This window comes from Lygodium microphyllum, chromosome 17, assembly GCF_053477565.2.
Source record: "Lygodium microphyllum isolate KBCC chromosome 17, Lygodium_microphyllum_v1.1.10, whole genome shotgun sequence".
Lineage (NCBI taxonomy): Eukaryota > Viridiplantae > Streptophyta > Polypodiopsida > Schizaeales > Lygodiaceae > Lygodium > Lygodium microphyllum.
The window spans coordinates 86823802-86846818 of record NC_141151.1 but is presented as its reverse complement, the minus strand read 5'-3'; the positions used below and the strand labels follow the sequence as shown (position 1 = coordinate 86846818).

The 23017-nt window shown below is 40.8% G+C and overlaps 1 protein-coding gene across 1 annotated transcript; it reads right to left on the bottom strand.

Moving 5' to 3' along the window:
• Window positions 1–1030: 1030 nt before the first annotated feature.
• LOC148022119 (serine/threonine/tyrosine-protein kinase HT1-like) lies at window positions 1031–5325 on the bottom strand. Its single transcript, XM_087697750.1, has 3 exons — window positions 3681–5325; window positions 2273–2728; window positions 1031–2157 (listed from the first exon to the last, which is right to left on the bottom strand). Exons 1-3 carry the CDS (start codon window positions 4437–4439, stop codon window positions 1891–1893), a joined length of 1482 nt encoding a protein of 493 aa, XP_087553876.1. The 5' UTR covers window positions 4440–5325; the 3' UTR covers window positions 1031–1890.
• Between the last annotated feature and the right edge of the window lie 17692 nt (window positions 5326–23017).

The following is a 23017-nucleotide window of genomic DNA, read 5'->3' as shown; positions in this document are numbered from 1 at the left end:
CTAATAAAACCATCCATTCTAGGTAAGGGGCAAACATCACAATGTGTAATCTTGTTTAATGGTTTGAAGTTGATGCAGGAGCATGTTTTATCATCATTTTTTACCAATGTGGTTTGGATGTCTAGTCACTTGAAGATGGGATTATAATTTTTGATTGCATTAAGGATGAGATTGAAGAACCCACTAAATGATCATTTTATTACTGTGATTCTTCTAGAATACCATGACTCTCTTATATATCTTGTGTCTTTTATATCAACTTTCTTTTTGAGTGCATGTGCACGCTAAGTATACATGTAATGAATTTGATGTTGATTGTGAGTTTATGTATCAATGTACATGAGAAGATCAATACACATTCTTATTGATGGAATTCACATGACTAGATTTTTCATTGACAAGTTTGTTATTTGGTTCATGTAGGGGCAAATTAGTTATTTTTAAAATTGTTTATTGTTCACACATGGAGTGTGGAGACTCCTCTTCAAAACATGGAAATAAATGTTGGAAAATGTTATGAATGATCTTTATAGTAGTTCCATGCAATATATCCCCTTTCTTGAGGCCTTCTGCAACTCCTATGAAACCAAATGTGGACATAATATATGCTTGAAAAACTTAGCCTAACCACAACTCAAAAGTGTTCATAAAATACGATAGTATGTTTCCTTATCCTTGGAAAGGCTTGTTGCCGAAATGTTTTAAGACACTCAAAAGTTATATTATGTCCCTCTTCAAAGAACCAAGTAATTATCCCACGACTAATAAACTAATTATGATTATGAGTAGTGTGACCAATTGATTCCTTAGCTAGGTTAAATAAATGTGCTTTGGTGAGCCAACACTTGTCATCAATCAATGAAGTGCAAGGTGGGCCATTGGTGAAGACCTAGCTCGCGGTGAATTTCAAAAGTAGATCTTTGAAATGCTCCAAGCCTCAAAAGCTTCAAAGTCATAATATTGAATTGCTCAAAAGTTTGAAAGTTTGATCACTATATCAAAAGTTGTGCAATATTGAGTTCCTCAAAAAGTTTCTAACGAAGATTTGTCAAATCATGGCATTTAAAAGAAGTTAGTCTAGACTCTCTTGAGTCTTCTCTAATATCTATTATATGATGTAACCCAACACCACAAAGTACAAATAGAATTTGCCCCTCTCAAGAAGAAGCATCGACTTTGGCACTCATGATCAAGCCTAGGGTAGAGAGGCCAATGGCATGGAGCCTTGGAGGGCTATTTTTTTGGCATTTAGGCTTTGTGTTGAAACTTGAAAGGGCAAAATTGTTTTGACTTGTTTTCTTTGTCCATTCAAATATTTGGAAATTTGGTGGGAACAGTGAGGCCCAATACCAAGGTTAGTACATTCAAATATTTGGAAATTTGGTGGGAACAGTGAGTCGTGAGTCGTGACATCCCTATCGGCCAATACCAAGGTTAGTACATGCCTCAATTAAGTGGCACTTCACAACAAGCTCGCTGCTCACGAGCACAGGACCAATGAAAATTGGGACACTAGCAAATAGGGCAGTCTCAGGGAGAAGACTGAATAATTTAAGTACAAGTTTGGAGGCCTTCAGGCTTACGGCTCCCTATCGGTGGGGGCCGGGGCGCTCATCGATGGCATGTTTACCCTAAAAGTAGTCCATGAACGGACCATAAATGCACCTTTGCAAAGATTTGGACCAATCTGCTTTTCTACGTATTAAAAATTGCGATGCGAGGATTCAGGAACACAAGCTCATGCAGGCTGCAATTTAAGGAATCTCTGGACTCTGCAGTCTGGAGTCTGTGATAAAAGGGAAATAGATCTGCCGCTAGAGGAATTCTGTCTGTAGAAACAAACAGTCTTCATGGCTGCAGCTACAGCGTGACAATGTCTAAGTCAAGCTGTCAAAATTTTTGAGTTAGAGACTCCGATCGCACAGGAGTGTCCTTCCGCAAACCGCATCCAAAACATCGCAGGATTGAGTGGTTGTGCTTGTGAGGCCTCTGAATAATGCTCATACTCCTGTCCAAAACAGCAGATGCCTTCAGATTTTCCAGCACTTCGACAACTTTTGAGAATTCAGGTCGCTTGCCAGGATCGGCAGACCAGCACTGATGCATCAAATGACCTAATGCACTTGGGCAATCTAGTGGAAGGGGAGGTCTGGCATGCTGCACCATGTAAATAAAATCGGATCAATAATCACACGATGTAATTATGAGCGGCAAAACATAAACCATTCTGAGACATTTCAGCTTAGCATATGTTGGATGAATAAAAGCACACCTTGTGAACAACAGCAAATGCTGCCTGGACAGGCAATAACTCTTCAAATGGGATATGACCTGTTAGAAGCTCCCAGAGAACAATGCCAAAACTATAAACGTCAGCTTTTCTGGAAAAATGTTTGCTTCTGATCATTTCAGGAGCCATCCAACGGTACGTGCCAACTTCCTCAGTCATGCTGGCAATCTCAGACTCAAAACAGGCCACCCCAAAATCGGTTATCTTCACACACAAATCGTCTGCTAGAAGCAGATTCTCTGACTTCAAATCTCGATGTATGACACCCTGAGAATGCAAATACTCCATGCCTTGGGCAATATCTAGGGCCATAGCAATTACCATATTCAATGATGGCGAGAATGGCAAGTGATTGTGCAGGTAAGCTCTTACGGAACCTGAAGGAAGATACTCTGTGAGTATGCAGCATACTGGAGGTTTCTTGCATGCTCCAATAAACTGTACATAAACACAAATGCAGCCATGTTTACAGCTCAGCATATCCCAGCAGCCAGGAACACGTGTGAGGATAAAATAAAGAAACTTGTTTAGTATACTAAAAGTCAAAGCTCAGTACTGCAATAGCTGTTGACATGTAAACACTTGGTGTGCTATTTTCCTGGTAGACTGGTAGTGCAATCACCTTAGCACCAACTATATTTCACATAGGAGATAACATGTAACCTATGAAGGCCTTCGCTATTGTATCCATAATACAGGCTGCCATCATACAGCAAGACTTCATATGGATCCTATTGCAAACAAAAATCATAAATTTGTGCACAGTATAGTTCCCAGCTAAACCTATAATTCCAAAACAGAGTACACAATGCGTACATAGCTGCATGTACTTCTCCTCTGCTAGGTCCAAGGATTCAAAGAGGAGCCGTGTTGGCGTGGTAAATTTACCTCAGAGAAGAAAGTTCCTACTCCAAATAACCGCTGCCATAAAAGAAACCTATTGACTTGGGATTATATCGCTCTATGTGCAACCTGGATAATAATGAAGTTGCTTCCAGAGAGAAAAGAAGACTTTCAATGCAGTGCATATGTTGCATGCCAATAATACTATAGCAACTTTGCGAATCTACTTTCAATTGCTTTAGGTTATGGTTATGACTTCTTTCAGATGTGGTGAAATTAACCATAGCAGTTGTGCAGGCGCATGTTCTAGATGACGAGCACCAGGTGCAGTGCTCAAACAAATGATTTGTCAGTCGAAAACTTGGGCATGCACATATACCTATTCAACTGTAAGTGGACTATTTTTAAGGTCTAAGGTTGTACAAAATGCCTGACTAATATCTCAGATGATCAGATACAATTAAGACCTGCAGAAGTCATTCATGCGTTTTAAGCAAGCTACTGTCTAAAACTACGGAGGTTAGCCGTTAGGGGGAATGAAAAGCACCTTGATAATGTTGCGGTGGTGAACACGAGAAAGCACACTGACTTCACATCTGAATTGTTGCTCGAGCCTCCTTGAAATCTCTTCGCTATCTTCAGGTTGTCTCAAAACTTTGACTGCCACTTCCTCGCCTTTGTATTTGCCAAGATAAAGCCTGCTGTAGGCTCCTGAAGCAAACCGGTGGCCTAGAAATAAATCAGAGAGGTTGATCATCCAGTCTTCTGCCTCCTCCACTGCAGATTCATTCCCTTGCGCCACAAAATACTCGGACCATGAAGCAGCCCGAGCAACATCAGACTCTCCGTCTTCATCCATCTTTTCCGCACTATATTCCGAATGATCATCACAGGCGCAGTACTGTTGATCTGGATCAGCCTTTGCAGAGGTCATATTGTCCAGGCCTGATCCTACAGAAATGGAGCGTCGACGGAAGCTGCTACTTCTGGTAGCGCAGTCTTGTGAAGGTTCTGCTGCGCCAGAAGTGGAACCATGGATGTCCTCATGAGCACTGGTGTGGTGACGAGAACTGCTTAAGCTGTTTTCATGGAGTGACAGGTCATCTTGTGAGATCTGGATGTGATCGTCATCATCAAGCTTGATATAACCCTTAGAGCGCCTGGCGATAGAAGCCGATGCGAAATCCTGGGGGAGATCGAGCGACGGAGATGAGAAGAAGCCGCTGTTGAAACGGTAACAAATACTTCTGGAGAAATGAGTCCGGCCAAGCCATGTACTAGTGCAGTCAGCGCCAGACTTGTCCATTATATTATATATTTATATATGTATTATAAGATAATTAGTATTGGAGGGAGACCATGAGCAGTAAGCTCTCTTGGAATCATCGATTTTGATAGCTAGAAACCCGTGGTATGATATATATATTTGGGGCGAGAGAGAGAGAGAAAGAGACTACAAGAAACTCGACTAGTCTTCTCTAGTGATAGGATCAAAAAATATTAAACCGCCAAATTGACTACAAATGGCCGAAGATTAAACCGCCGAACTGCTCGCTAGGCATGAATCGTGATGAGAGCTTCTACTTAATTATACATTTCGATTCGATTCCCAGCATATCATGAAGATTCAAAATGCCTCAGGAGTCTTACATGCTGGAGTTACAATTTGCATCATGTGCTACAGCTTGGCTGTGATGCCTTTTCTATGTACTTACCTGCAAGTATCAGAATCTGTGGCCATGGCTGATCAACGTGGTTTCTTTAATGCGCGAAACGGCAGGAAGTGATCAAAACTGAGAAGAAGTCGACGAAGCGCGATTGTCAGCTTGTCAGATCAAGGAAAAAGCCCAAGGTCAAGCGCATTGGAAACCATGAAAGGAAACGCGAACGTGATGGAAAGTTGTTGGAAACTATCAAATAGCTAGGTCTTGAAGGTTGAATTAGAATGCGTGCTGCACAGATATCGTCATTCGAGCAGTTCGAACTTCTAAGTTCTAACGGCCACGATCCGGGAGAGGCGGGGGACAAGTGTCAGTGTGTTTGTGCTGCAAGGGATTATCAGAGCTTAAAAGAAAGAAGAATCAATGGAGGACGAGAGCGCCACGCACCAGAGCCAAAATACGATATGCGGAGCAGCTGGTGCAGGTATCATCAGTCGATGGTGGCGAACAAAGGGGGGAGGAAAGAAAAGGTGAAGGCGAGAGCTGGCAAAAGGCTGATGGTCTCGTGAGAAAGAAGGCTAAAGGTGGACTTTAGGCAGTGGTCCCCCGGGCCCCGCATACATGGCGAGCTACGCCTAAGGCATGGATGACGATGACGATGATGTTCGCATGACACACACCAACGGCGCCCACCTGACAAGTTCCCTCTCGTTTCTCCCTCTTCTTCTTCTTCTTCTCTCGTTGACTCACAAATCCTTGTGTGGAGAAATCACAATCGAGACGCTGCAAGCCTGCAATAGGCTTCCAATGCACCCTTCCAATAAGGTTTTAGAGGGGTTTCCCACCCCAAAGTTCCAAACGGAAAACCCATTATTTTTTAGCTTTCCCATGAAGCATTTCCACATTTTTAGGAAACCCATGCATTTGAGGAACGTTTGATAACTTTTTTCTTTTTGAGAAAGGCTTGAAAATTTAAAGGTGCTTCCTAGGTGTAACCAAAGTTTGAACTCACACACCCACATATAGACCCACATGCTCGAGCCATTTCAACTGCAATCCTATCAAATTTGCCAATAGTTTCACCTCAGTCGGTGCCTATAATAGTGAAGTAGCTTTTTTTGGAAAATTTATAGTGACTTCAGGCATCGTTGTAACACGAAAGTTTTGGAATGCTCCAAGGTAAAAAACCCTACCCTAAACCCTTTTAGAGCACTTGAGAAGGCTTTAAATAATACTTCTTCTCAAATAAATAGTAAAAACCTTAGAAACTAGTAATGTGCCCTTCAAATCCCTGTAAAAAGAAAAGGGGAACTTGTTGAAGGCCTTCTATAGGATAAGTTAGGGATCCTTTCAAATTTAAGGCTTGAATTCAAGATATCTAATATTGCATACTCAGTCATTAAGTAATTGTGGAGAAATGAAATCTTAACACCTAATAAACATCATTTAAGTTTTGGGGGCTCAAAATAAGAACATGCTTCCACCACATCTCATGGATCCCAACTAGTTCGAATGAATACAATTGGAAACTTGTTTGTAGTGATAAAGGCAAGTCCTACTATTTTTTTATGTTTAAAATATTATTTCAACAAGCATTGGAAGTTTTGAAAGGTTACAAAAAGTGTTATCTTTATGATTTTCATGTGTATAAAACGATGCATACAACTGTGAAAAAACTAAACAAAACTTATTTGAAATAGTTTTCAGTTTTGGCAAACATGGAGGTCATGGGAACCCAACAAATCCACCATGGGTTCCCATCCAAGTTACGATCCATAGCGTAGTGGCAACATGTCCAAAATAGTTGCAACATTTGACCAATGGACTCCACTACAAGGATACAGGAGTATAGTGATGGCCATTTCCGACACAAATTAGCAGCATTGATACTCAGGTGAAAAAAAGCGGGATGAAACCCGAGCGCGGCATTTTGCACGAATGAATGAAAGAGGGAGCGAAAGGGAGAGCGAACTGCATCTTGCATTTGAGAGGGAGAGGGAGAGAAAGAAAGAAACAGGAAGAAGGAGAGCTTCTCACCGTCATCGCCGCCGTTTGCAAAGAAGAGGAGGAAGTGTACGGAGGGCGACAAGGAGCCCTCGTCGTGAAGAGGAGCTGTCAAATCCATCCTCAGGCCTTTGCGGTGAGTGCATTGTTCCCTCTTGCTTTGTTTTTTTTTTTCTCCTTTACTTTTGCTTGTTTTTGTTAAATATGATGTGTACTGAGAGAGAAAGAAAGCAAATGAGAGAGGGAGAGGGAAAAAACATTAAATGTAAGAGAGAGAGAGAGAGAGAGAGAGAGAGAGAGAGAGAGAGAGAGAGAGGAAAAGAGGAGAATGAATGGATAAAAAACAAAGAGAGTGTAAGGTCATGTTCTTTAATTTCTTCTTTTCTTGTTAGTAGTAGTAGTAGTAGTAGTAGTAGTAGTAGTTCTTTAATTTCTTCTTTTCTTGTTTGTAGTGGTAGTAGTAGTGGTGGTGGTAGTAGTAGTAGTAGTTCTTTATCTTTTACTTTTTTATTGTAGTAGTAGTAGTACTTTAATTTCTTCTTTTCTTGTTTATTGTTGTTATTGTAGTAGTAGTAGTAGTAGTAGTAGTTTTCTTGTTTGTTGTTGTAGTAGTAGTAGTAGTTTTTCTTTTCTTTTCTTGTTTGTTGTTGTTTAGTTTTCTTGTTTGTTAATGTTGTTGTTGTTTTTTTTTTAATTCTTTTCTTGGTAGTAGTAGTAGTAGTAGTAGTAGTAGTAGTAATAGTAGAGAGAGAGAGAGAGAGAGAGAGAGAGAGAGAAAGAGAGAGATGTTTTGTTAAAGGAAATGAGAGAGGGAGAGAAAGAGAGAACAAGAAAGAAGGGACGAGAGAGAGAGAGGAAATAAACATACAACATAATAAAGAAAGAGAGAAAGAGAGAGAGAGAGGGAGGGAGAGAAGAGAATGAATGGATAAAGAACAAAGAGAGAGTAAGATCTTGTTCTTTAACTTCTTCTTTTCTTATTTGTAGTAGTAGTAATAGTGATGGCGAGGTCCGGTGCAATACCACGAGATGGGAAACACTTTGACATACGTTAATTTGTGGGTGGGTGGAGACTTTACATACGTTAATTTTGTTGAGTTACAAGAGAAAAAATCCCTTCTCAAACAATTTAAGAAGGAAAAAAAGAATGATAACAAAAATAAATTGTTTGCCATAATGTAGACCAAATGGAAAACGATGAAGGTCGTGATATTCAAGATCACGAGGCGTATCTTAATCAGCGTGTCCCACGTCCTTGCTCTCAATGTAAGTTGGCAATTAGACGAAAACGTCGATTATTTATAGAACACGTACAACGCTTTGGTGAGTTTCAATCTGAGATCATTGATCAGGCGATCTCAAATTTTGAGCAAACGGTAAGAAAAGTGTATATCAATCATGCATTGTATTCGCAAACTAATTGAATATCATATACAAAGACATTGGGTGTGGCCGGAAAATTTTCTATCCAGGGAGGTGACGTCTTGTCCTAAGGAGGAGTGCACTCTTTGCGGCCAATTAGAAGAGTTCGTGGGCATGCTATGGATGTAGTGCCTGAGCCAATCCACCACTTGGAAGGTACTACCCAATCTATACCATCAATACTAGAGGAGAAAGGAATCCTTCTAGACTTTCCTACAATCTTGGAGTCTAAGATGGAGGTAATGATCGATGCATTGATGCCCATGGATGTTGAGATATCTGATCCGCTTAGAGAGGAAGCATCCATTCCATTATATGATTGGTGTCGAGTATCTCGCCTGAAGACACAGCTTGCACTCCTAAGTGTGCAAGCAAAATACGGGTGGAGCGATGTGAGTGTGACCGGGATGTTCATGTACCTTGTATGTACGCTTCGTTGATTTCTTTTTGGCACTATCATAAAAAACATTTTTGCTTTTTCAAGGTATTTTATTATTTTTTTCAGAATACTGAAGTATCATATATTACCACTTGCAAATACCATGCCTGAGTCTCGTGATGATGCGCGACATGTTTTACAAAAGCTTGTTATGGACTACAACAGCATCCATGCTTGTATCAACGATTGCATACTATTTCTAGGAGAATATAAGACTATGGAGATATGTCTAAAGTGTGGTGCTCACAGGTATCGATAGGACTTGCAAGGGCAAACCATCCCTCAAAATTTTCTTAGACACTTTTCACTTATCCCTCGCATAAACCACATGTTTCATACGTCCAGCATGGCGAGCTTGACAACGTGGCATGCACATAATAGATCCACAGATGGAGTTCAACGAATATCAGTGGATTCACGCACATAGAGCCACATTGACTCTGCCTTTCCAATCTTTACTCGAGAGCCAAGGCTCGGTCTTTCTATGGATAGCGTGAACCCATTTGGTCTGCGCTCAACTTCTTACAGTGTGTGGCCTATAGTCCTTGTCAAAAACTACAACATCCCTCCACGGCTTTCTACAAAGAAATGACATCTCATCCTTAGCTTGCTCATTCTCAGCCGCTACAAAGTAAAAAATATAGACGTGTATCTTCGTCCATTAGTCGATGAGCTTAAGATCTTTGGGAGGAGGAGGTCACTGTGAAAGATATGAGCAAGCGCAAAGGTCGACGGCCTGCCAATATTTGAGTCATTATCATGTGGACCATGCATGACTTTTTGAGATTCGGGGAGTGCTCAGGTAAGTAGGCTTCCGTTCTCATTGGTAATATCTATCATAGCTCGTCCAAGTTTGTATTCACTGTGGATAGAGGTATTACCTCAGGTTATCATGCATGTCCATTGTGTGGGCCACAGCTAGACTCCTGAAGGTCACAAACCATGAAGAAGATGGTATATCAAGGACACACCACTTTCTTAGTAGAGGGCCATGAACTCAGGGAAGGTTTTCTTGGGCGACCTCCAACACATATGAACGCCCAAAGCTGGTACAAGTTGAAAATGGTCCACAGGAGTCACATCCAAACGAAATGTGACGGTTCTCAGTTTTCTACGAGTTGTCGTATTGGACCCACTTACAAATCAGCCACTTGTTGGATTCCATGCATATTTTCAAGAATGTGCACAGCTTACTATGGGACCATATCACAGGAAAGAGAGACACTGCAAGTGCACGAATGGATTTGAAGGAGATAGGTAAGATGGAGGTGCTTTGATCCTAGTTGAGTGCTGATGGTCGCTTGCAACTACCTCATGCTCCTTGGGTTTTTTCCACTAAAGAAAAGCGCACTGTGAAGAAAATTATAAAATCTATCCGCATTCATACAGGTATGATGCATTTTCTCAGGTTCAAGTTTTCTAAAGACCACCAATTATCAGGGCTAAAATCCCATGATTGGCATAAGAAATGTCAGGTTTGTACTACAAAAGAATTGTAAGTGGCCTGTATATTTTGCTATTTGGAGTGTAGTCATTGTTCATAATGCTTCCTCATTTGTGGCAGTTTGTACTACCGATCGCGATCGCAGGATGCCTTACTCCAAAAATATACGGGGCAATTTACAGGTTGTCAACTTTAGTGCAATGGATCTCACTGAAGGAGATTAAGATGTCCTCTATTGAATCTGCAAGGTGGGGAGCAGTGGAGACCATTTGTCTCTTTGAGAAATACCTACCCATCAGCATGCTCACGATACAAATCCACCTTCTTGTGCATCTTGTAGATGAATTGGAGATTTTTGGATCTATCCATACGTGATGGATGTTTTTCTTGGAGCGCTTCATGAAAACCATGAAAGGCTTTGTGCGACAATGAGCTTAGGCAGAAGGTAGCATGGCTGAAGAGTAGCTGGTGTCTGAGGCATTAGTACATATTTCACAATGACTACTAATGGTGGATTTATACAACAGTATGCTATGGTCGCTAAAGTACGATGATCAATTGACCGAAGATATGGTGGTTGGAAATGGGGTAGAGAAAAAAATGGATCGATGCTACAATGAAGGAGAAAGTATTGGGATAGAGCTGTTGCTTCTAACAATTGTATTTTGTTTTCTTTGCAGCACTCCATTACAAACCGCGATCCCACTAGCCTAGAGACTCGATATGCACAGAGACACGGTCTCACTGCATTGATCGAGCGATTGTATGGAAGTGGCGACCCTGTAAGTCACTCCATCTTTCTTGTTTGTAGTTACTAATTTTAATTAAAATGCATTATTGTATGGTGGACTGATGTATAGTTGTTTCTTTTTTTGTAGAGTCCGTTCGATGCTCCTTTGCGGTGGGATGAGCTTTCAAATGGAGAGAATCTATAGCTCGCCCTTGGGTCCGTGGAGCACACATGCTCTTCTTTGTTGGTCATGTGATTTGTGTAGCCATGTTCTATGCACTATGTATCTTGCCATGATTATACCGTCGCTTTCATTACGTGATCTTGTATTTATTTTATGTATCAGTCTTATAATTCAAATACACTTCTCCTTTATTTAGACGAGCATTGTACATATTACTGAAACTCTTTTGTATGGCCCAAATAAAACACATAGTGCTATTTGTGGCAAGGCAACTTACTGCCTTGCCACATTTTTTTCCCCCTATTATGATCGCTATTAGTGTCACAAATTTACTGCATGCATTGCTATTAGCATCACAATACGCATCACAAAGCGTCGCTATCATCATCGCTATTTGCATCACTGATAGCGATGCTAATAGTGATTGTTCTATGGCGTCGCTAATACCGACGTTTTTGCGACGACGGGGAAATTTTTCTTTATGAATATTTTCATTACTTTGAACGTCGGTATAAGGCATATATCTTGTACTGCTCCTCCCTCTACTTACCACCTATACAACACAAGTTGTTCCTATGAAGCCTACATGATGTGTCTCTCTCCACATTCCCATCTCTCCTCCCCACATATTCATTAATATACTAAGCATTAATATTAAGTAAATTGTTAAATTTGAGAAAAGAAACTTGAAATTTTTAGAGAGAATGTCACATTAGGATCAAAAATATTTTTAAAAATACACTTTGCTAATCCTTGGATTAAGAAATGAGCCAAAAAGAGTTTATTTATTAAACCAAGCCTTTTGTGAAGGGTAAGAAGCGAGCTTTTTTAGCGAGGTTTTTCTGAGCGACCCCTATAATCTTGTTCCGATTAGTTCACTTATTCCACTCTAATGTATATATACCTCCACTTTTACTTCTACCAGTAACACCAACACTACCACCACCACCTTTACACACACACACACACACACTCTCTCTCTCTCTATCTCTCTCTACACCAGTAAACAACACATTCTCCCCATGCCACACTCTCTCTCCCCCCTCACGCACACACATTCTTAATCTCCCTCTTTGTTACTCTCTGTCTCTTTCTCTCTCTCTCTCTCTCTCTCTCTCTTTCAATTCCCTCACTTTCTTCCTTTGTCTCTCTCTCTTTTTCATTCTCCCTTGCTCTGTGTCTACCCTTGAACACCTCTCTATGTGTTTGTGTACACATTATCAGAGCGTTTGGGGTCGAAACAGCAGGGTGAAGGGAGATTCAAGGAGAGGAGTAGAGAGAAGAGAAGGGGTTTAAAGAAATAGAAGATGTAGAAGAATAGTCACAAAGGTGAAGCTTGTCTAGTTATTTCTGCATTATGAGAAGATAAATCTCTTGTAAACAAAAATGTGCATTAAAAAATACATTCCTCTATGCGACTCAAACTGCCAATCTGATGCCTCCATTGCCTCCGAAAGGGGGATAAAATACTAGAATACCTGGCTAAAATCCTACCAGATCACTCATTTTTCATCCCCTATTTTGGAGTGTTGTTCATTGCCTAAAAACTACGACCGCGCGTTGTGTGATTTTACCAATCCTTATTTTTACATAAAATCCTTTCAAAATGGCTGAAAGCTACATGATTTCTTTTACATGTCATCCTATTCTAGAAGTTTTTTCTAATTTTTGGATATTTACAAGAGATAATATCAAAAATTGGCTAAACTTGTCCAAAAATCTAGTATTTTTGAACCATCCACACTACAAACACTAACATTAATGACGAATATGGCATTCACTCTCTAGATCAATAAGAAAGCCGCACGCTCTAGAGTTTTTCACACTATGACCACATAGCGACATGACACCCACCCTCTTCTAACCTGCACATCCTTCGACATGTGCCAAAGTCTTATGAATCTACAATATTAGAAGAAGTATCCTCTGCCATGTCAATGTCTTCATCTTCTACCTCTTCTTCTTCCATATTTTCATATTCATGCTCAACAAACTCTTGAATGACTTCATAACATCTCTAAAGTGTCAACATAAATAACCTCTTTTTCTGCCCTGTTTTTAGCATTAATTGTTGTAGAAATTTCAACCATTGTATCAACATCAACCAGTATTGAAATACCTTCATTTGTAGCCATCAAACCATATGTCTTCAATTCTTTTTGAGCCCATCCTACATATTTCTTTTCATCCCTACACATGGCTGAAATATTCTTAAAACTGCCAAGACTACATGTTGTCCATTCCTGAAATCCACACATAAACATAGTTTCCCCTTTTCTTGGAGGCGTAATTATCTTCCTAGAGGCACTGCCATAGCCTCCACTTACATCACTGTTGTCTAAAAACCCTTAAAATCTAGTGCATTAGGTGGCATAGGATTATCCCGTAACATATCCTGATTGCTGGGATGATTCACACAAACAGTGAGAAACTGTACTGCCTTTGTATTGTCTTTACTTCGAACCCAAGCATATGAAGAACCATCATCCAAGGCTTTTGTTTCCAACCTTGATTCCAAAATATAGGGCTGTCCCAAAATCACCAAATTACTACATAAATCCTACACAAAAAAATGATATTCATCCCTAATATATCCAATAGTCACGGGTACATTCAAACAAGCCGCATAAAGATCCCCTAATAAATTATTTGTTGCTCACATGCGCCATCCCGAATCTACATCAATTGGCCAACCTCCATTCTTATACAAGGTGCATGCCATAACATTGATTTCGGAACCATGATCCAAGAGATCTATGCAAGGCGTCTCTCTTTCTCCCACTTTAATCATGTCTCTGTTGTAGCACGAGCCCAATGCGTTCATGAATAAGAATTGCTTGGTATAAAATGAACATCTTCTTCTTCATGTGCTTGTTGATGGACATTCCCATTATACATAGCCTTCTCTCTATGCCTAGTACTGCCCATAATACCATTTTCAGCCACAAGCTTGTTGTTTACACTCCCATTTAACCCATTTTTCAGCATCAGCCTGTTCCAAAACAGCATTACATGCATCATCATATTCCCTATGAAGATGTTTCTCTATGTCTTTGTCAACTTGCATCAATGCTTGCAAAACTTCACCATCAAATTGTCTTTTTCGTTTCAGCATATCATTGATTGCACCATGAAATTCATGCTTCACGATTCCAAGAACTTCGCCAAGTGTGAATTCTACTCTACTACCAAAGTATGCAATCTTCCAAGACCTTTGTAAGGTTTGTGGCAATCTCAAGACCCGATTATAACTTGTAACCAAGTTTCTCACCCCTTTTCTTCCCTTCTTATTTTCTCTCTTGAGATGCATCCTCCATAACATCCTCATGTATGGCTTTTTCAACCTCTTTCTGCTACTCCATTTTACTTCGTGCTATGCATTTAGATGGGCCTAAAGAGGAAGGACTAGCAGTGTCCTCATCTCTTCTTCTCTTTTCTTCCACAAGAGCTTCTTGATTATGAACCTAAGCCAAATAAGCATATATGGCATTTGCTCTCTAGATCAATAAGAAAGCCGCACTCTAGAGTTTTTCACACTAACCACGTAGCAGCATGACAATGTGCATGAATAGCAATCTATGTTGCATAAACAATTCTCTCTCTTTTTCTCCTCTCCTCTCCTCTCTCTCTCTCTCTCTCTCTCTCTCTCTCTCTCTCTCTCTCTCTCTCTCTCTCTCTCTCTCTCTCAATACAAAAACATTCATGTGATCACTCTAGAATGACAAAACTTGTCTTACACTAGGTTACAATGTGTGTTGCATCAAATTCTCATTTCTTCTCTCTCTCTCTCTCTCTCTCTCTCTCTCTCTCTCTCTCTCTCTCTCTCTCCCCTTTGTAACACGGAAACATTTGTGTGTTCACTCTAGATTGATAAAGCATGCCTTATATCATATTATGACATGTGTTGTAATAAATACTTCTCTTTACTTGTAACTAGTTCTCCCTCTCTATCTTTGAGACTCTCTCTCTCTATTGTTTGTATTATCAAAATAGTCATGTGATCACTCCAGATTGATAGATATTTTATTGCAATGGATTGATTGAACATCTTATATTGGATTATGACATATATTGCAACAAATACTTCTATCTTTGCTCAAAAATAGCTCTCTCTCTCTCTCTCTCCCCCCAACAATTCATGCAAACTTATCAAAATTTTTACCATGACTAACCAAGAGAGCTCTGACCACATTTTCTCAAAAAAATAAAATGCATTCATGCGAAGAGGTAGCATAGTTTGTGCTCCACTAATCATAATATGTGTTGAGATGACAAGCTCAACACATGCGGACATTAATGATAGACGGCCTGGTTAGATGAGTCCGCATGTCTACACTTAGCATGTCGGTGGTCATTATGACTGTCACGTGGCCACTGACTCATTACTTATTATATTTAGGTTGTTACATCTATTTATAGCTGGCATAGTTATAGTGCTAGTCGACTAGTGTGGAGCCAGAGGTGAGTGATCCTCCAACTGCAGAGAAGAGACAAAGGCACGGAAAGAATGGAATGCAAAAGACAAAAAAGTCATGTATTGGCTGTCTGCAGTAATTGACAATAATATGTTGGGACATGTCAGAAATGCAGAGAATTCATATGCAACTTGGACCATACTTGAAAGTATGTTTTCCGTAAATAGAAAGGCACGAAAGATTCAACTCAAGCAAGAGTTGAATACATTAAAGAAAGGGAAGATGTCTATCAATGAGTATGCACTGAAGGTAAGGAGAATTGCAGATGCCTTGGGAGCGATTGATGCAATGCCCGATGATGATGATTTGGTATCATCTACCTTGGGTGGACTTAACAATGAAAAGGCTTGGACAGTGCCTATGGAGGCACCAAAAGCAGGGCATAGAAAAAATCTCAAATTGCAGTGAGATTTGGTGTGCGCAAAGAGCGCTATTTATTCTGCAGATAAGGCCTCTAGGGCTTTCCTGCTTCTATTTTGGCCATTCGAGGTTATTTCAGGCCTCGTTTTAGAGCCGCAAGGTTGCGAACAGCAGTTCGAGATACCCTGCAATTTCAATTGTGTCCGCCGTATATACAGGTGCACAGGTTACATATTTCAGATCTGTAACTTTAAATGTGTTTACCAGCGAATAAACACAAGGTTTATCTGCAAACTCATTGCAGATTGCATGTATTGTTGAGCAGACAATGAAAAAGGCTGTCTGGTGTATTGGTGTGGCACTACAGGTCAAGGGTTGCATAAGATTTGCTTGATGTTTGGTATTAGTTTTGTGATAATGGCAGAGAACAGTGGAAACCCCATCATTGAGAAGCTCGACAAGAATAACTACCCTTCATGGAAGTTTCGTGTCACAAACTTTCTTATTGGAAAAGGCCTCTACGAGTTTGTTTCAGGTGAAGAAAAGGAGCCGGAGGTGAGTGATCCTCCTACTGCAGAGAAGAGACAATGGCACGGAAGGAATGGAATGCAAAAGACAAAAAAGTCATGTATTGGCTGTCTGCAGTAATTGACAACAATATGCTGGGACATATCAGAAATGCAGAGAATTCATATGCAGCTTGGACCATACTTGAAAGTATGTTTTCCATAAATAGAAAGGCACGAAAGATTCAACTCAAGCAAGAGTTGAATACATTGAAGAAAGGGAAGATGTCTATCAATGAGTATGCACTGAAGGTAAGGAGAATTGCAGATGCCTTGGCAGCGATTGATGCAATGCCCGATGATGATGATTTGGTGTCATCTACCTTGGGTGGACTTAACAATGAAAAGGCTTGGATGTCTTTTGTAACTTCTGTATATGTCAGAAAGCCATTTCCAGATTTCGATGAGTTAGTCTCCCTTACAATCACTAAAGAGATCAACATGCAGAGTGAGACATCTGAAAGAAGTGGTGAATTGGTCCAAGCTTTCTACTCCAGTTTAGGAAGTGGACGTGGCAGGTTCTCTTCAAGAGGCCGTGGTACAGGACGTGGTAGTGACAACCAGCAAAACAGATTGAATCAGCAATTTGGAGATATGCAGGTTTCAAGAGGTCGTGGTAACTTTAGAGGCAGGGGGAGCTTTAGGGAAAGAGGTGGATGGCAGAACAGAGGTTCTAACAACTCTAGTATTGTGTGTCACTACTGTGGCAAAACAGGTCATATTGCAGCCCAATGTTATGCTAAGAAAGATGATATTCGCAGTGGTAAGTTGTAGTAAGAAAACTATGCATCGTCTTCACGACAAAATGAAGACAAAAATGAACGTCTGTTTGTTATGCAGCATATGTTGAATGCTGTTATAGGAAAGGGAACACATGATGATGTTTAGTATGTTGATTCAGGTGCATCCAATCATATGACCAGCCATGCAGAATGGTTTGGGAAGATGCAGGATTTGGGCGGTCTCGTTCTGCTAGCCCCTCCTAAACACCTCCCATCCTTACTATGTTCTCCTCTCGTCTCATCCAGCAGTGGTAATGTGGATGGTCCTGCCACATGGTATTTCTACCATACTCTTTATTATTATTATTTTAAATTTAAAAAAACAAACAAATAAACTGTTATAGGAGAAAATGAAGCAATTCCTGTCATAGCAGGCCTCATTCCAAGGAAAGGTGGCAAACACCCTTGGGGGGGGGAAGATGGCTGTGGAAAAGGTGGTAATACCCAGCATTCTAGAAAGTTGATCCATCAGTTGACATCTTCAGAACCCAATTCCGAAGCCGCCTCCCTTGGTATGATTTGTCCTATGCCTCTCTCCTGAGCGTCTGACGGTCTTCTAGCAGAGACATATTCTATATCCAATACATAGTTCCAATCTGTTGGCTACCTCCCTGGGTATGCCTCTTCATTAATAGACAAAGTGATCTTCATTGACAATCCTCTTAGTGATGTGAGTTTTCAGCCTAACCGGATTGGGATGTGAGTATGGTCTGCCCTCTGTATCTATCAGTGAGTGTGAGACAGACGGTGGGGTGAGTGACCAGTCCTTCCCTTCAATTCAATTGAGAGGTGCGATGTGTGAATGGAGTGTTGCACATATGGGTTGGGCGTCTCAATGTACAAAGCACGATCTGTTCCTGTGCACTTCACTATAAGGCTCCCCAACCTTCCTTCTCGCACCGTATGCCGGCACAGGGTGGGATGCATTGTTGCACCATCAATTGTACATAAGTATACAACCTTTGCACAAGTGAATGTGAGGATTACATCAATGCGTCTCAAGAATGGGCTGCCCTCTGTATCTTTCAACAGAGTGTGAGATAGAGGGTGGGCTAAGTGTGACTGGTATTTCTCCTCAATCAATTCTGAGAGGTGAGATTGAGGGACGTTACGACAATTGGAGTCAGGTACGTTTCCGTTTCCCTTTGCACACACGGGATTGGTCTCTACCACCACCACAAGCTATGCCATCCTATTTTGTACACTGCATGATAAGGCTTCCTGGCCTTCCTGCTTGCACCTATGCCAGATGGGTGGAACACACGAATGCACCATCAATTGTGCACACTGGCATACTCCCTCCCAATCACTTTCCCCTTGTTCAACTTTACATCGGCTGTGAGTTATGGGATTTCATGCTTATTCATTGAGCGATGTGTGTCATGGTGAGAGCAACTATCATCCTCTTGAGTGCTCATGAGCTGAGAATTCTATTCTTCGTCATCGACACTTGAATTGATGGACTTTATCGACAAAGCTACCTCCTTGGGTGCTATTGCATAGTCGCTCCCATGTTGGACGTGTTTTGTGGTACGCCCTAGTCTCTCTTGCCACCCGACGACTACTTCAATCTTCCTGCATCCACAATGACGACTCCCTTCAATCCTCTATGAAATGGGCTAAGTGTTCATAACCCTACCATTCTATTTGCAAATGCATGTTATGTCTTAAGTGTGGGGACGCTAGCGTCTAGTCGGTTGACAAGTCTACGGCCGTGTCGATCAATCTAGCCTAACCGGTAAGGTCTTAAGAGTGGGGACGCGTCCCTGTACGTCTGATGTGCATACCCCTTGCATATGTCATTAATCAATCATGTGTGTCAACCACGTTCTAGTTTTTCCTTGATGGGATCCCTTCCTCACCTACTCACCCTCATACCCCCTGTTGTCGAGGCTGTTTCCCTTATGGTTACTTTTATTGCACAAATTTTTCCTTTTTTATGTGAACATACCCTACGTTTACCAAACTCTCAATCCAACCTTATAGCCCTACTCTTCCCTTCAAATGACACACTTTTCCTTTTTACATCCCCATGTTTTGGCTTACCATTTTTGCGTTATTAATTTTTGCAGCTTTTTTTGCACAATTGGATGTATTTCCATGCGAACGCATCCTTATTGCTTCAGAGCATTGATCTAACATACCAACCTTGTCCTATGCTTGCCCTTGGATATTTTTTCTTTTCATCACCTATCATTTTGATGTACGATTTGTCCGTAATTAATTTTTGTGTGGTTTATTGCCTTTTTCGCGAACGTTTTTATCTTTTTCCTTGTGAACTTGCCCTATTCTCCTCAAAATTCAATTTTTCTAAATATCCTTGTCCGGCCACCATTCTTGCACAATTCTCCTTTTCGCTCCGCCCTATTTCGCCCTTTGGATTTTTTGTTATTAATTTTTATTGGTGTTTTCAAGCTTCATTTTCTGGTTTTTTTCCATGTGAACGCCTCCTAACCCCATCCGAACTGACATTTAATGTGATAGCCCTGAAGATTATATATGTCTTGATATTTTTTTCTTTTTCTTGCCCTCCATTCCGGTGCACAGATCATTCGCTATTAATTTTCGAATCCAGTTTCAAATACGATTTTTGGGTTTTTTCCATGCGAACGGGGTTTCTCTTGCCAGACACTGTGTTCAGATGAGATATGATTGTCAGGTAAAAGTTTCTGCACATTTTTTCCTTCTTCCCTCACTTTGTTCCGACTAATGGATTTTTCGATATTAATTCTTGTATGTGTTTTCGGGGTCGATTTTCACCTTTTTCGAATGCAAACCCCTCCTTATTCCCTTGGATATGCGTTTATTATGCTCGCCCTGTGAATCCCCTTCCCACAGACATTTTTCATTTTTACTGCCCCCATTTTGGTGCACGGATCCTTCAATATTAATTTTTGAATTCCGTTTCAAGGTTGATTTTTTTGTTTATTCCATGTGGACGGGTTTTATCTCTATCCGAACTGTGTTTGGGCATGATACGCCTGTCCGGCATGACTTTTCTCACAACTTTTCTTTTTTCCACATTTCAATTCGGCAAACGGATTTTTCAATATTAATTGTCGTATGCATTCTCGGGCCTGATTTTTGCCTTTTTCCCATGTGAATGCCTTGACTTGATCCCGAACACCCCGTTGTCCTTTTCCACAATCTCCCCCTTGCCTTCCAGCACAGTTTTCCTTTTTACTACATTGTGTTCCGGCTCATGGTTTGCTTGTTATTAAATTTTCTTTGCTTTGTCATGTCCTCGCGCGCCTCGCCTCATGCGTGAACGCACGTGTTTTTGCTTTGACGTATCTCGCGACACCCCCGTGGCGTCCACGCCTTCCCTGTCACCGTCCTGGCCCCCGTTGCTTCCCGCCACTGCAAATTTTTTTTACCTTGCCCTGTGCCTAAGCACGAGATGAGGGGGGTTCTTTTCATTATTTTTCTCTTTAGTTTTTTTTTTCATTTAAAAAAAAACCACAATTCAAACTACCCCCCTGGATGGTTCCCCCCCTTCCCTTCTCCTCTCTCTCTCTCCTTTTCTTTCTCTCTCTCTTCTTCTTTCTCTCCCCGACCCCTCCCTCTCTCTCCCCTCTCTGCCTCCTCCTCCTTCTCCCTCTTCTTCTTCTTCTTCTTCTTCCTCCACCTCCTCTTCCTTCTTCTTCCTCCCCCTCCTTCCTCTCCTTCGGTACCTCCCCCAGGCGGCAACCCTCCCGCCCGTCACCTCCCCCAGGCGACAACCCCCCTCCCCTCCTTCTTCTCCTTCGCCACCCTGCCCTCCCCTCCTTCTCCTTCGCCACCTCTCCCCTCCTTTGCCACCGCCCCGTCGTCCTTCGTGAGTGCTATTATTTAGCAAGCTCTTCATTTGGAGCTTTTTAAGTGCTTCTTGAAGCTTTTTCGTCATCACTTGGATTTTTTTGGTTATTTTATGGAGCTTTTTGTTTGATTATATTATCGTTTTGAATTTAATTATTTTGCAATTGCAAACTAATTAGATCAATTATATTAGGATGTTGAATTGCAAACTAATCGCAAACTATTGAATGCTTTGATCTCTTACAAAAAATAGGTATGCAACTACTTCTAAAGCATGAAGTTTTAGCATAATTTTATAAGTTTATGAAGTAATCCCAATTTAAGTGAGATCCAAAATCCATAGAGTCATACATAATTCCCAAGCATCATCAAGCCCCTGGCATGCACTACCAATACAAGGCATCATATTAAAAATAATGCAACTACAAATCATGTGAAATCATCATCGTCACTAGGATGAACAGATGGTGGTCCGCATGCCACATCAACCAAGCACTGGTTGTAGAGGCTAAAATCACCCTCAAGGCACATGCAAAAATGATGCCTGCTCTACCAAGGCCGCCACAACCTGAAAAAATATCCAGCACATAGTTGAGATCCTCTGTGAACATAGCAAGGAGCCACCTACAAAAGAAACCATTTAGTAACATCCATAACAAAAGCATGACATATCTCAATGCAAAGTATAAACCAATATAAGAGTGTATAACGCACCTATAAAAAACTAGTGATCTTTCTGCACCCCCTTGAACCTCTACACCATCCACATAAGTGTGCTCAAATGATGTGCCCTAGGGTCTGTCTCGAAGAGGAAGCTACGAGAGGTAAGAAACCTGTTTGGGCTAACCCTCTCGCCAGCCTCTCTATCATATGAAGGGACATGCATCCCTCAATAAAACAAGCCAATAGTAAGGTCCATGACCTAGCAATGCAGAATCATCTTGTTAGCTACTTAAACTTTTATTTTAAAAAGTTACAAGTTTGTCTTTAACACACTTACCTCCTCTCGAGTATCAGGGTGTCTATATCCACCCTCACACACGAGAGTCCATGTGCGATGGAGCTTCAATCCAATGGCATGAGCTCCTCTAAGCACTTTTCCAAAGTGTTGTGCAAGTCCCAAAGTCACCAAGAACCCCTCATCTACCAAGAATCTATGGGCTAGGTCCATGACACGTTTGACAAGTGCACTAGAAAATGTATTCCATTCGGGAATCCCTTTCAAATGTAAAGATGTATAAGACCATGAAATATCACATGAGTTTATAAACTAAACTAATGCAAGCACATATACCTTCTGCCTCAAGGCCAACAACAAGCAAAGATGTAGGAAAATCTGCAAACAACAACTTAGCAACCTCATATGATGGGACACCATTACACTGGTAAGAGTTGATGGTATTTCCCTCCATGAAACGCTTAATGCTAAAATTGAAAACACAATAACAAATCATAAGTAACCATTACAATAGATGTGTATATAGAGAATGGTGATTAAATATACCCATCCAATGCAAAATCGCGATCGATGTCACGTCTACCAACAGAGCATCTACGATAGTTTGGTATTAAAATCCTATCATCAAAATAAAGTTTACTTGCAAATGTTGATGTTGGCTAAATGTTAAGACTCAGAATGTAAAGCTAGAAATCTACATACTTGTCTTGCGTATAGCGGGACGTCTACAAGACTCTTGTATAGGCTCTGATGACTGAGTCATGAACGACATAGCCCGAGAAGGTGTAGTATGTTGCAAAGATCCCTCAAAGTGACCCTTACCTTTTTCCTTTTCTTTCCAAATGCTATGCATGTCAAAACCATGTTTTTTGCCTAAAGTTGTAAAGAAAAATAGGAAGGGAAGCAAATTATTTAGTGTTTAATGTTTAGATTTTATATTATCTTCAAAAAAAAATAAAAATTTACTTTTAACATGACTCCAATAATCCAAAAAATGATACTTGATTCACCTTCTAATTCTTCATCCAATGAAACAACTTTCTCTTTGTGTTTAGATCTTC